We start from the raw sequence: 14,205 nt of genomic DNA, 5'->3' as shown, positions 1-14,205 counted from the left end.
TGGCCCCAAATTCAGCTTCTTAAATAATGCCAAGGGCATGACATTGATCGATGCTCCCAAATCCAGCATGGCCCGATCAATCCTCCTGCTTCCAATTACACAAGGGATCACAAACATCCCTGGGTCTCCACGCTTCTTAGGCAATTTCCGCTTCAGTAGCGTTGAAACATTTTCTCCAACAAAGAATCAGGCATTCTCATTATGTTTCACCATTTTAGTGGTGACCTCCTTCAAGAACTTTGCCCACTTGGGCATGTAGCGAATGGTTGAAAGGAGTGGTAGATTCACCTCCACTTTCTTGAAAATTCGAAACATCTCCATCCAATCCTCCTTCTTCCAATTCTTGACCAATCTCACTGGAAAAGTGGGTTTGATATTTGGTGGATTAGGCTTAATGTATTTCGGCTCCTCATCTCCTCCAGCTTCGTGTTCCTCATCTTGCCCTTCTTTGTCTTCATCTTCAAAACTTTCCATTGTTTGGTCCTTTTCCACTTCATCCTTCTTGGTCGAGGTATTAGACTGTATCTCAACTACCTTATTGGCTACCACTTCTCCCTTCTTGGTCAGGATATCTTCTGATGGCATAATGACTTTCTCGGGTAATGGCTTCCCACTTCGTAAAGATACTGCATTTACTTGGGCCTCATGTACTTCCACCTTTGGTGGTAGTTCTCCTTGCCTACGTTGCACCTGTGCCATTGCAGTGTTCAAATGGGCAAGTTGTGCATTGATGTTATTGATAGCCCCTTGAGTCTCCACTTTAAATCTTTCGGTATCTTGTGAAACCTTGTTCTGCTCCTGATGGTACTTTTCAAGGTTTTGAGTGGTCTGAGTGGTTTCACGCAATATGGTTTGCACCATATTGGTCAAGGAAAGTCCTTTGTTCTGTTGTTGATGTTGTGGTTGTCCTTCCCCCTGATAGTTGTTATTATTCCACCTGAAATCTCATGATTCCTCCATCCTCGATTGTAAGTCTGGGCATTAGGATCATAGTTTCTGTTCCCATGATTGCCTTCTCCATGGTGTCCTCCTATGGCATTTACTTCCTCTTCATAAAGAGTTGGACACTGGTCAGTGGCATGAGTAATAGTCATGCAAATGCCATATTCTCGAACGGCCACTTTTTTCTTCTTCGTGGTCATGGTAGTGGTCAGCTGCTTAAGCAACGTCTTGATCTCATCCATATCTCTATTTTGCACTAGAGCTGGCTGAACAACTTGCGTTGTGATACATCATTCCTTATCTCTTGATTCTTCTGCCATCTCAGCGAACAACTTGAATGCATCACTCGGCATCTTATTCAAGATAGATCCTCCACATACAGCATTAAGCCACGTTCTCTCATGGGCACGCAATCCCGCAGGGAAGTATTGAATCAAGTCATGCTCCTGAATTTGATGTTGAGGGTAATTGTGCAGTAGTTTCTTAAATCTCTCCCAATCATCATGGAATAACTCCGCCGTGCCCATTTTGATGCTATTGATCCTCTTTCTCATGTTTTGGACTCGTGCGGTTGGGTAGTACTTCTCAAGGAACTTCTGTTGTAGTTGTGCTAAAGTTGTTATACTGCCAGCTGGCAATGTATACAACCAGTCTCTTGCCCCATCATGTAGTGAAAAGGGAAAAGATAATAGTCTGACGTACTCTCCCATGTTCCTTGCATTTTGAACCGTGCCACACACCATTTCGAAGTCCTGGAAATGCTGAGGATCCTCTCCTGGATAATCACTGAACTTGGGCAAGATCTGGATGAAGGAATGCTTCAACTCCCGATTTCCTTCCATTATGGGCAAAGTGATGCCCGATGGTCTCAAACTGATATAATGTCTGCCGACTACTAAAATTACCTTGCCTAAAATAAATGCTGAAACCATGGAAAATCGTGATATGTGTGACAATTGTATTTCCAAGGAATAAAAAAATATATAGAAAATTTATTCAAATTGAATTTGCTTCTATTTACTACACATAATACACATACTTTGAAAATTAATATTTTTCATAATTATAATTTTAATAATGTATATAAATATAAAATTATTGTTGCCGAACTAAATTAATGTCTGCCAAGCATTATATTTGGCTTGCCGAACAATAGCTACCGAAGTCATGGAAAATCGTGAATTCCATAAAAACTGCATTTCGAAGGAATAAGAAACTATATAAATTATTTTAAAATAAAGGAAATTTATTCAAATTAAACCCGCTTTTATTTAGTTCACATAATAATCATACTTGACGAAATTTAATATTTATCATAATTATAACCTTAATAATATATTTAAATATAAATTTATTTTTGCCAAATAAAACTAAATTCTACCAAGCATAAATAATTTCTTGCCTAATCATATTTTTTATAATTACAACTTTAATAATAGATATACATCTAAAATTAATATTTTCCGCAACTATGAGTTAAATTATATATTTGCATTTAAATATACTTTTGCCGATAAAAAATAATCTTTGCCAAGCATACAAAATGGGTGCCGAGATTATTTGCCGATAACATGGAAAATAATAAAATTTATTCAATAAAATATGGCGATCTCAATTTCATCTAATAGATATCTATCTAAAATTAATATTTTCTACAACTATGCGTTAAATCATATATTTGCACTTAAATATACCTTTGCCGATCAAAAATAATGTTTGCCAAGTATTAAAATTGTGCTGCCGAATATTAAATATTGAAATCATACAAACTAATTAAAGGAATGATTATGTATTTCAAAGGAACAAAATTAAAAATACAAATTATTTTAAAATAAAAGAAATTTATTGAAATTCAATTTGCTTGTATTTATTTCACATGATAAACTTACAATTATAAGTTTAATATATATTTAAATTTAAAAATACGTTTGCCGAACTAAATTAATATCTGCCAAGCATAACACATGGCTTGCCGAATAGTGATTGCCGAAAACATGGAAACTCATGCTAGGAATGACCACTGAACATTGATCAGACAAAATATAATATATATATATATATATATATATATATATATATATATATATAGGGTTGGGTTCCGGTGGATCCCTATGCTTATAATAGATCCGTAGATCCAAATCTAGACCACACATTTATGACATGTGGCGCATCAAGATGGTGACACGTGGCAAGGCATTTCAAGGCAAAATTTGGAGAGGGGTAAAATTGGAATGTAATTTTTGAAAAAAAAAAAAATTAGATTTTCTCAAAATAGGTATATTTTAGATGCATAAAGTTTCATACGAGAATGCATGAACTTTCATATAAAAATGCATAACGTTTCATATAAAAATGCATAAGATTTCACCCCACCCAACCCCACCCCCCACACCCCAGAACCCCACCCCACCCCCACCCACCCCCTACCCCCCACCCACCCCCCCACCCCCCCCCAATTTTTTTTTTTTTATAAACTGATTTTCTGACCACTGACCCACCCCTACCCCCACCCCCCACCCACCCCCCCACAAAAATTTTTTTTCTTCTCAAAAACTGATTTTCTGACCACTGACCCCCCACCCACCCACCCCCCAATTTTTATTTTTTTTTGAAAATCAGTTTTTAAAAAAAAAAAATTGGGGTGGGGTGGGGGTGGGCCAGCAATCAGAAAATCAGTTTTTGAAAAAAAAAATTTGGGGGTGGGGGTGGGGGGGGCAGGGGCAGGGGTGGGGTGGTGAAACTACCAGATTTATTAAAATGAAATGCATTTTTTGTATAATTTGATGCATTTTTGTGTGAAAACTTTATGCATTTTTGTTTGATTTTATATGCATGTGAAACATGCCTATTTTTGGGGGGTGGTAATGGGGAGGGTTGGGGGGTGGTGTGGGCTGGATTGGGGGGTGGTATGGGGTGGGGTGGTGAAAATACCAAAACTGAAAAAATTAAATGCATTTTTCTGTTCAAAGTTATGCATTTCATGTGAAAACTTTATGCATCTTTGTGTGAAACTATATGCATCTAAAATATATCTATTTTGAGAAAATCTAAAAAACTATATATTTTTTTTAATTATTAAATCCGAAAATTACATTCCAATTTTACCCCTCCAGATTTTGCCTTGGAATCCTTGCCACGTGTCACCATCTTGATGCGCCACATGTCATAAATGTGTGGTCAAGATTTGGATTTAGGGATCTATTATAAGCATTGGGATCTATATGATCCCATTCCTATATATATATATATATATATATATATATATATATATATGTATGTATATTCTTTTAAAATAAAGGAAATTTATTCAATTTGAACTTGCTTGTATTTATTTCACATAATAAACATACTTTGAAAATTAATATTTTCAATAATTATAAGTTTAATTATATATTTAAATTTTAAAATATGTTTGCCGAACTAAATTAATATCTACAGAGCATATACATTGTCTTGCCGAAATTACTTGCCGAAATCATCGAAATGTGTGATAGGAATGACCACTGAACCTAGATCAGACCAACTTTGAAAAATGGGGTTACTACAAATGATTACATAAACGGAAGTTAACACTGCTATGTTTATTTTGAATTTAAATTTATTAAAAGCTATAAAGTTATTTGGGACACGTGGCGCGCATCCAAGGTAGGAGTGCTGGAGACCTTGGTGAAGGATAGAATTTACCCTACTTGAGTTACAAAATGGAGAGAAAAGAATATGTATATGAGATTTGAGAGAGTTCACAGAGAAGCGAATAAAGAATTGAGGCACAGCCACGTAGGAAAGAGAGTGGCTGTGAGCTCTCAAAAATATATTCCATTATATAATAGATAGATAGATACTCCCACCGTCTCCAAAATAAGTTCCTCTTTGAAGACGATACGGGTTTTAAGGAAAAATGGTAAATATGTTATAATTAGTATTGAGAGTGGTGAAAAGGTGAAAAGTGTTATAATTAGTATTGGGAGTGGTGAAAATGTGAAAAAGTGTTATAATTAGTATTGGGAGTGGTGAAAAAGTAAAAAATAAGAATAAATAAAGTATTATTAGTGGTAGGGTAGTTGTCCAAAAATGGAAAAAAAAAAATTATTTGGGGGACATCCCAAAAAGGAAAAAAGATAGACTTATTTCAGGGACGGAGGGAGTATTATTTATTGTTAAATTGTATACTTTTATTTAGGTGTACAAATTGTAGAATTTCATTTGAGTTTTTAATTTGTGAAGTCTTATGAAAAATTAAAGTAAAATTCAATTTTTATTTTATTTAAATTTTCAATTAGAGAATTATCAAGATGTGAGATTTTAAATTTGAGAAAAATAGAAGTAGAAAATCTTGAAGTTTTCATGTATAATTTTTAAATAATGAGTCTAAATTTTAAGTGATTAAAATGAATTGACCCACGATAAATTAACAATGTAATGAATTTATAATTATATAAAATAATAAATAAAATTTTGTTAAATACACTTACACAAGTGAAAAAAGTAACCGAAAATAATGTGGGAATTAATTAATGCATTCATATCTTTAATTAAGGTAAACTAAGTGATACTCCCTCCGTCCCATTGATCTTGTCCCGTATTTCTTTTTTGTTTGTCACAATAATCTTATCCCATTTCTATAAATGGTAATAATTAACTAAAAATAAAAATTCTTAATTACCTTCTCTCTCCAACTTTATCACTTTATCACATTTTATCTCCTACTTTATCACATTTCATCTCCTACTTTATTAATTTTATACTTTTATTACCTACACACTTAAATCACTAATAATATTGTCCTTAATAATCGTGCCGAAACTAAATGGGACAAGCCCAATGGAACGGAGGGAGTATAAAAATAATATATTTAATAATTTTGATATTGAAATAAAATTTAGAAAAATATAGAGGAGAATTGTCAAGTAGGAGAGAGAATTTTTGTGGTGGATTTAACATGTATTGGTATTGTATATTTATAGATAACCACCAGCTAACAAACCTTTGTCAGCTAACTCAGTTTACATCAGCTATCTTCAGTTGACTATCTGACATCTCCATCGTCTTAAACTGAAGATCTTAACTAATTGGCTTAGCTGAATCGTTAAATTTTCTGTCATTCTTTACAGAAGCAGTACGATTTTCATGAGGGATGAAAGGACAAAAATATAAATGTGCCAACACATACTATCAATATAGTATAGGAACTGGGGATTGATTAGGAATGGAGAGCCTCTGATGTTGCATAGTGATAACTAAAAAATTGTATGACAAGTTGAAGAACGCAGAACAAAGTTATCATCTCTGTTAGCATCAAAGTCAAAGACAAAAAAGTGCAATAAAATCCCATAAACTAATTAACCTATTTGCAGATTATGAGGCAGTACTAGACCCGGTGGAATGAGTCGAAGTCGTCTTTGCAGTCGCTGTAACGCGACGATGAAATATAGCCGCTGGCAACGGGTTGGAGCGCGGTGTAGTCGGAGACATCCGCCCCCGGCGGCTGCTGCTGCACCACCAGCACGGAGAAGTGGAAATCGGGAGTAGCGAGCATGTCCCCGATGACCCCTAGCTCGGGACACTCGCTCCACTCATTGATCCCGGCGAGGACCTCAGAGTCGGCATCGTGGTAGCGGCCCACGACGCAGAGATCGCAGTCGTAGTCCTTGATGGATCCGATAACTCTAGTGGTGTCAATGGCGTCCTTGACAAGCTCCTCCTTGAAGGTGATCCGTTGGTTACCCATGGTCTTGGCCTTGAATTGGTTGACCATCTCGATCTCCATGGTTTGCTGGGTGTAATTGACGTGGTCCCAAGGGCGTATCCAGATGAAGGTGATGGCCACCATGTGGTTGTGGATGAAGCCGGTGCAGAAGGCGAGGGCCTCGCAGTCGTCCATGCCGCCTAGGAAGAGGAGGCAGACGTGGAAGGTGTGGTTGGATTTCTGGTTGGTGAGGAACTGGCCTCGGTCGATGAGGATGGCGACGGAGCAGGGCGACTTAGCCATCACATTCTGGTTCACCATCCTGACGGAAGGGGAGTTGAGCCCCACGGTGGCGTCGATGGTGTACTGCTTGTGGAAAGGGAGGATGACGATGTTGGTGACCTGGTCGGCGGCCAGGGTGCATACGTCGTCGTGCATGCTGGCGTAGGGGGAGATGGAGGTGAAGTGGCGGACCACCAGGTAGCCGGCGTTCTTCTCCGCTAAGGAGTTGAGCGCTTTCGACCACGACTGGTTGGTGTGGTGGGTCTGTTCGAGAACGGCGGCGCCTCTGCCCTTGAGCTCCATGAGGTTGAGGGCGAAGAGCGTGATGGGCCTGTTCCCGTACATAGCGTCCAGGAGGGTCATCATGGTCGGGACGCTCTCCTCGTCGTGGATGCAAAGCAGCATCCGCAGCTCGTCGTCGGGCTGATTTAGCATGATTGAGTTCTTGCAGATGCCTAGGTATCGAGACGATGGGTCGTACAGGTGTGCTATCAAAGGTCGAGCTATTCCGGTCACCATCAACATTGATAGTAATAGACATGCATATGCTTCACGCCCTATCACCTGGGTTAATATATTATGAGAATAAATTAGCTAATTAACTAGTAATTAATATAATCTTATGCTTAATTACCCCATCCTCGAACAAGGTGATATACAGAGCAGCTTCAATGGCGCCTTTGCAGCACATTATGAGAGCCAACGCCACAGCGTCTCTGGTGGGCAACTTGTAGTAGAGCGAGGGGATAAAGACGGCGATGAACTTGGAAGTGTAGCAGATGAAGAGGACTATCCCATACGCAGATCCGGAAAGACTTCTGATGGCAGAAAAATCCATTATAAGACCACTGATGACAAACTTGGCCGGAACAAGCAGCCCTGTGCTGAATGTCTCCATCTTATTAGCCAACAAGCCGCCGCCGTCAGGAATCACGACGCCCAGGATGAAAGTGCCAAGCCCCGCAGGCTGCCCCAAGACCTCGGAACCCAAGCCGCAGATCAAGACGAGCACGGCCACCACCACGAACTGGGACTCTTTCATCTGATGGCCTTGCGGGACACGATTAGCGATGCATGTGATCATGGGGCGAAGTATGAAGACGATGATGAGGAGGAATATGATGGCACAGATAACCGACATTATGACGGCGAACTGCTTGCTCATGAGGTACACGACGACTCCACCAAACACGAGAGAGAGCGCGTAGTTGCAGATGTCGCTGACGAGGGAGGCGAGAGTGGCTATCCTTCCGATCTCGGAGTTGAGGATGTTGAGGTCGGTGAGGAGGCTGGTGATGACCGGGAAGGAAGATATGGCGGTGAGACTTGCGATGAAAGGGAGGGATTGCTGCGTGGGGGAGTCCAGCTCCATTGCGCGAGTCACTATGAGAATGACGCCGAGGCCAATGCCCAGAGGCACCACGAAGCATGAAACGCCGATCACCACTGCATACCTCTCCACCTTCCTCACCAAGTTTAAATCTATGTGGGCCCCGAGTATGAAGAGATACAAGATGAAACCTAAGTCCGCGCACGTTTCTAGAATCTGTCTTCCTCCCGGGGGAAACACCTGCTCGCTGTAAGCTTTGATGCGACCCAGGCAAGACTTCCCCATGATCACGCCTCCCTGTTTCATTTTCATTTTCAGATCAATTAATTAAATTGAAGAGAGGGGGAGGGAGAGGTTAATTCATTACGATAAGCTGTGCGCTGATCAAGCCTTGCTTGCAAGGTCTGAGGAGCAACCAGACGAGGCTTGTGACGAGGAAGATGAGAGAAAACTGCGCTAAGAGAAGGGGGACCGTGTAGGAGAAGGGATCTCCGCCGAACCATGTGCTTCCCTGTGAATTTGTCATGTGAATAAATTGACATACCAGTGTTTCTTCCCCATATGGCCCAACTACATTCCCTATCGAAGCTGAAGATTGTTTCAATGACATTTTTTTTTTTTATATATTTCACATCCACTTTGAAATTTCTTCCTCTTTATGGAGAAATATGCTAGCAAGCAACTTAGAAGAAAGAGAGATGCATGTCAGGAAAAGGGATAAGTTTGTTGGCATACTATTTTGTCAAAACAGGTCACTTGATTGATGTTCACAAAGTTTTATAGTATGCAACAAGGATGGATATGCATAAGACAAGGAAAAACAGCTACAAATTCTCATCAAATTGTGGACATGAGAGATCAAATGCTGCTCCTATACTTCTATTATTAGTCTTATTATAATTCACAAAAATTAAGGGAAATCTGATTTTGCTGCAAGATTCTTGTTTATTTCAAGACTTGACGCCGAATCAAACTAAAACGGCTGACTCATTCTGTGGGATAAATCTATGATGATTCCTCACCATATTAAAGTTGCGTTTTTGAATTGATAATAGAGGTTGTTACAATATTAAAATATGCAAGAGATAAAAGTGTGTAGTCTCAAGAGATGGAAATGGCGAAGCAGTGAATTCATGATCATGGATAGATTAGTTAAAATTCATGAAATGGCCAACTGGCGAAGTAGTAATTCAACTTGTACAGGTCAAGCCCAATAAGAAGACCAATTCTACAAATTTATTTTTAAATTTCTCTCTTCCTCATCACTCATCTGTCATCATCCAAACACGCACTCTCTCTCTCTCCCCCGCAACCAAACCCTTCCCCCTTCTCTTTCTTCTCCTCCTCACGGATCGTCGGCTATCTCATCTAGCCGTCCTCGTTACGTGGCCACCTCTTGCCGTCTACGCGGTTGCGCCGAGTATTCCCTTCTCTCTCTGCTATTTATTAAGTTATATATGTCGTTTCCAGATCAAGAAACCACGCAGCAAACAATCAAGAGCTGAAACAAGCTCAAGAACTCTCAAGTTCCAACACTCAAACTCACACGTTTGTAGAGAAGAAATCAAACACAAAACTGAAAGTAAAGAACTCAAGATTTACGTGGTTCGGCAGCAATGCCTACATCCACGGACGATCAACCACAATTTCACTAAAACCAGAGCAAGAAGCTACAAGATTACAACGAAGAAGAAGAAGAGAATCGCAGCTCTCAAGCCTATATTCAAGGCTACTGCATTCAGATCTCTATCACTCTTTTCTGTAACTAATCACACAAACTTCTAACTCCTTCTACAAGGTTTTGAAAGAGTATTTATACACACCAAAAGATAAAGAGATCAGCTCATAAACTCATGAAGAAAACCTCCCGCTGCAGTCGAGATTCTGTTAGTTTGTTACAAACTAACTCTGGAAAGACAGCTGCACTTAAGTCCTTCAACTTTCCTTATTTGCAAGTCGACCCCTTCACTTAAGGCAATTGTCATTCACTCCCTTAACAATTCTCCACCTTGAATGAGCAAGTGACTTCATCGTTGATCATCAACCAACACAACAGCTTTACTGAGACAGATTACTCTCAGCTTGAGAGCATACTCGGATTAGATCAAGGCAATACATGAACTTGCATTTAGGCAGAGCCTTAGTAAGCATATCTGCTGCATTATGCTCAGTACTTACCTTCACAACCTTCACATCTCCTTTCTCCACAACATCTCTAACAAAATGCATCGTAACATCTATATGCTTCGAACGTTCATGGAAAACTTGATGCTTAACAAGATGAATGGCACTTTGACTATCACAGAAAATACTTACTGAACTCTGAGAGATCCCCAACTCTTGTATCATCCCTTTAAGCCAAATGCCCTCTTTCACAGCCTCAGTAACAGCCATGTATTCTGCCTCAGTTGTTGATAGAGCAACAACAGACTGAAGCATTGATTTCCAGCTGACTGTAGATTTGAATAGAGTAAATACATACCCCGTTTGAGGCTTCCAGGTGTCAATGCTTGCAGCATAATCTGAATCCACAAACCCACACAGAGCTTCTCCCTTACTAAGATCACATTGTCTGAACATGATCCCAACATCTAAAGTACCTTTAAGATACCTCAGTATATATTTCAATGCTTCCCAGTGAGCAGCTCCAGGATTTGCCATAAACCTGCTTGCCACACTTATTGAATGAGCTAAATCTGGTCTAGTACAGACCATTGAATACATGATGCTTCCTACTAGATTTGAGTATGGTACTCTCTCCATCTCCACCTTTTCTTTTTCACTTTTAGGCCTTTGTTTATCCTCTAGTTTGATATGTTGTGGAAGTGGAACTCCAATAGCTTTAGCTTCATGCATCCTGAACTTCTTAAGCACCTTACTGATATAATCAGTTTGTATGAGTATCAACTCCTTCTTGCTTCTATTTCTCTTAATATCCATGCCTAAGATTCTCCTAGCTTCACCCAAGTCTTTCATGTCAAATTCAGAGTTAAGAGCTCTCTTAACTTCACAAATTTCCTTCAATGACTTGCTAGCAATTAGCATGTCATCCACATAAAGAAGTAGATACACAAAACCTCCCAACTTTGACTCTTTCAGGTAAACACACCTGTCATGCAGAGATCTTCTGAATCCAATACTGTACATGAAATCATCGAACCTTTTATTCCACTGTCTAGGACTCTGCTTGAGACCATATAGAGATCTCTGCAATAAACAGACTTGAGCTTCTTTTTCTTTAACTTCAAAGCCTTCTGGTTTATCCATGTAGATGGTTTCTATCAGTTCTCCATTGAGAAAAGCTGTCTTTACATCCAACTGATGTAACTCCAAGTCAAATTGAGTTGTTAAGGCTAGTATCAGCCTTATTGAACTGTGCTTAACAACAGGTGAGAAGATCTCATTGAAATCCACTCCTTCCTTCTGAGTAAAGCCCTTTGCTACTAATCTGGCCTTATACCTTACTGTTTCAACTCCATTAGTGACCTCAATCTTTCTTTTAAACATCCACTTGCAGCCTACAGACCTCTGAGACTTAGGCTTTGAAACAAGCTTCCATGTCTTGTTCTTGATGTGTGACTGATATTCTTCATTCATAGCTTCAATCCAAAACTTAGATTCTTTACAAGTTACTGCTTCCTTGTAGTTCTTAGGCTCTTGATAGGTAATCTTTTCGGCCACTGTGAGTGCAAAAGATATCTGCTCAGCTTGAGAAAACCTTGCAGGGGGTTTGATACTCCTTCTGACTCTATCTCTATCAAGCTGGTATTGATCCAAGTTTTCTTCATCATTTTCTGAGGTCTCTCCTTCCTGATTTGTATTAGCTTCTAGCTTCATTTCCAGCTGTTCAGATGGACTCTTGATACCTTCATCAGATTTTGAATTCTCCACCTCAAAACCTGTATCAGAAGTTCCCTCTTTTAATGGCATAACATCTTCTTTAAAGACAACATCTCTACTGACCAAAGCTTTTCCTTTGCCTGGTTCAATGCACCACAACTTGTATCCCTTCACTCCAGATGGATATCCAATCATAACACATTTGAGAGCCCGAGGCTCCAACTTATCTTGTCTGACATGCATATAGGCTAGACACCCAAACCTCCTTAAATTTGAGTAGTCTGCTGGTCTTCCTCTCCACATTTCCTCTGAAGTTTTAAATTCAATAGCTGAGGAGGGACACCTGTTTATGAGATAAGCAGCAGTAGAGACTGCTTCTCCCCAAAACCTAGCATGCATTCCTGAACTGAACAGCATACTCCTTACTCTTTCAAGAAGAGTCCTGTTCATTCTCTCTACTACCCCATTTTGTTGAGGATTCCCAGGAACTGATCTGTGCCTTTTTATGCCTTTAGCTTTGCAGAATTCTTGGAATCTTTTATTTATGAACTCCAATCCATTATCAGTTCTTAAGCATTTAAGCTTAGAACCTTTTTCATTTTCTACTTCACTACACCACTCAACAAACTTATCAAAGGCATCTGCTTTATTTTTAATAACATAAACCCATACCTTTCTAGAGTAGTCATCTACTAAAGACAGAAAGTAACTTCCTCTACCCACAGTGGTGGTTTTTGAGGGACCCCACAAGTCACAGTGAACATACTGTAAATGATAAGTAGAAGTATGCTTCCTACAGGATATACTAGTTTCTTGCTTTTACTTAACATGCATGCTTCACAATCATTCAGTTTTTCATCATGCTGTACAGACAAGATTCCTTGTTTCTTTAATTCCATTAAGCCTTTTTCACTAACATGACCAAGCCTATCATGCCATAACATAATATTAGACTTAGAGACATTATCAATTTCACCAGTAATTGTACATGCCATGAGATGATATAGGCTATGCTTTTTAACTCCCTTCATGATTAATTTGGACCCTTTAAGAACATGCAGACTCTCCTTAGCAGATTTAAATTCATATCCTTTAGTTTGCAGTAAGCCAAGAGAGATCAAGTTTCTTTTAAGGGATGGAATGTACCTCACATCAGTCAACAGTCTGATTGTTCCATCATGGAGTTTCAGCTTAATTGATCCTATTCCTTTCACTGGACATACCTCATCATTGCCAAGAATGACTGATCCTTGATCTTCTTCCTGCAAAACATGAAACCAAGATTTAGTTGGACACATATGAAAGGAGCATCTTGAATCAAGAATCCACTCATTTCCTAATTTTGAAGAAATGATATTTAAAGCTTCTGCTTCCTGATATTGCTCTGCAATATCTGCAGAATCTGTAGTGGAGTTCTTTTGAGCCTTCTTCTTCTTCCAGCTGAAGCAGTCCTTTCTGATGTGGCCTGGCTTCTGACAGAAATGACACTTCCTGGTCTCCTTTGTGTCATCTTCCTTTCCCTTTGATGGTTGTCCAGTCTTCTGCTTATCCTTCCAAGGCTTCTTGGACTTAGCTTTTGAGAATTTTCCTTTCACATTGAGGCTTTCATTTGGTGTTTCTTGTTTTGAATCTGCAGCCTTCTGCAATTCCTTGGACTTGATAGCATTCACCACCTCTTCCAATGTGATGGAAGTTTCTCTCCCATAAACCATGGCATCCTTGAGATTGTCATATGATTTTGGCAAAGCATTTAGGAGCAGAATAGCTTTGTCTTCATCTACTAGACTGACTTCAATATCAGAAAGGTCATCAATGGCCTTATTGAAATCATCTAGTTGATCCAATATTGGCTTATCATCGGTTATCTTGTATGAATACAGCCTCCTTTTCATATAGAGTCTATTTGCCAAAGATTTGGTCATGTATAGACTCTCAAGTTTAGCCCAAACACCTGTTGCAGAATCTTCCTTAGCCACCTCTCTCAACACTTTGTCTCCAAGGCAAAGTATGATTGCACTGTGGGCTTTCTGCATTATTTCAAGTTGTTTATCTTTATCTTCTTCCTTGATCGCCTTCTTTGGATCCAGGGCTCCAAGCAGTCCTTGCTGAGTCAGGATTGCTCTCA

At 39.3% G+C, this 14,205-nt stretch overlaps 1 protein-coding gene across 1 annotated transcript; it reads right to left on the bottom strand.

The window, feature by feature from the left end:
* Positions 1-6,093: 6,093 nt before the first annotated feature.
* On the bottom strand, positions 6,094-9,042 carry LOC131006653 (cation/H(+) antiporter 14-like). Its single transcript, XM_057933819.1, has 3 exons — positions 8,608-9,042; positions 7,545-8,537; positions 6,094-7,474 (listed from the first exon to the last, which is right to left on the bottom strand). Exons 1-3 carry the CDS (start codon positions 8,848-8,850, stop codon positions 6,311-6,313), a joined length of 2,400 nt encoding a protein of 799 aa, XP_057789802.1. The 5' UTR covers positions 8,851-9,042; the 3' UTR covers positions 6,094-6,310.
* Positions 9,043-14,205: the final 5,163 nt, after the last annotated feature.

This window comes from Salvia miltiorrhiza, chromosome 1, assembly GCF_028751815.1.
Source record: "Salvia miltiorrhiza cultivar Shanhuang (shh) chromosome 1, IMPLAD_Smil_shh, whole genome shotgun sequence".
Lineage (NCBI taxonomy): Eukaryota > Viridiplantae > Streptophyta > Magnoliopsida > Lamiales > Lamiaceae > Salvia > Salvia miltiorrhiza.
This window is presented reverse-complemented; position numbering and strand designations above follow the sequence as displayed.

Coding starts and splice junctions, on each gene's coding strand:
- LOC131006653 (XM_057933819.1), bottom strand. CDS start 8,850: ATGTCATTGAAACAATCTTCAGCTTCGATAGGGAATGTAGTTGGGCCA. Junction 8,538..8,607: donor TGATCAGCGCACAGCTTATC/GTAATGAATTAA, acceptor AAAATGAAACAG/GGAGGCGTGATCATGGGGAA. Junction 7,475..7,544: donor TCACCTTGTTCGAGGATGGG/GTAATTAAGCAT, acceptor ATATTAACCCAG/GTGATAGGGCGTGAAGCATA.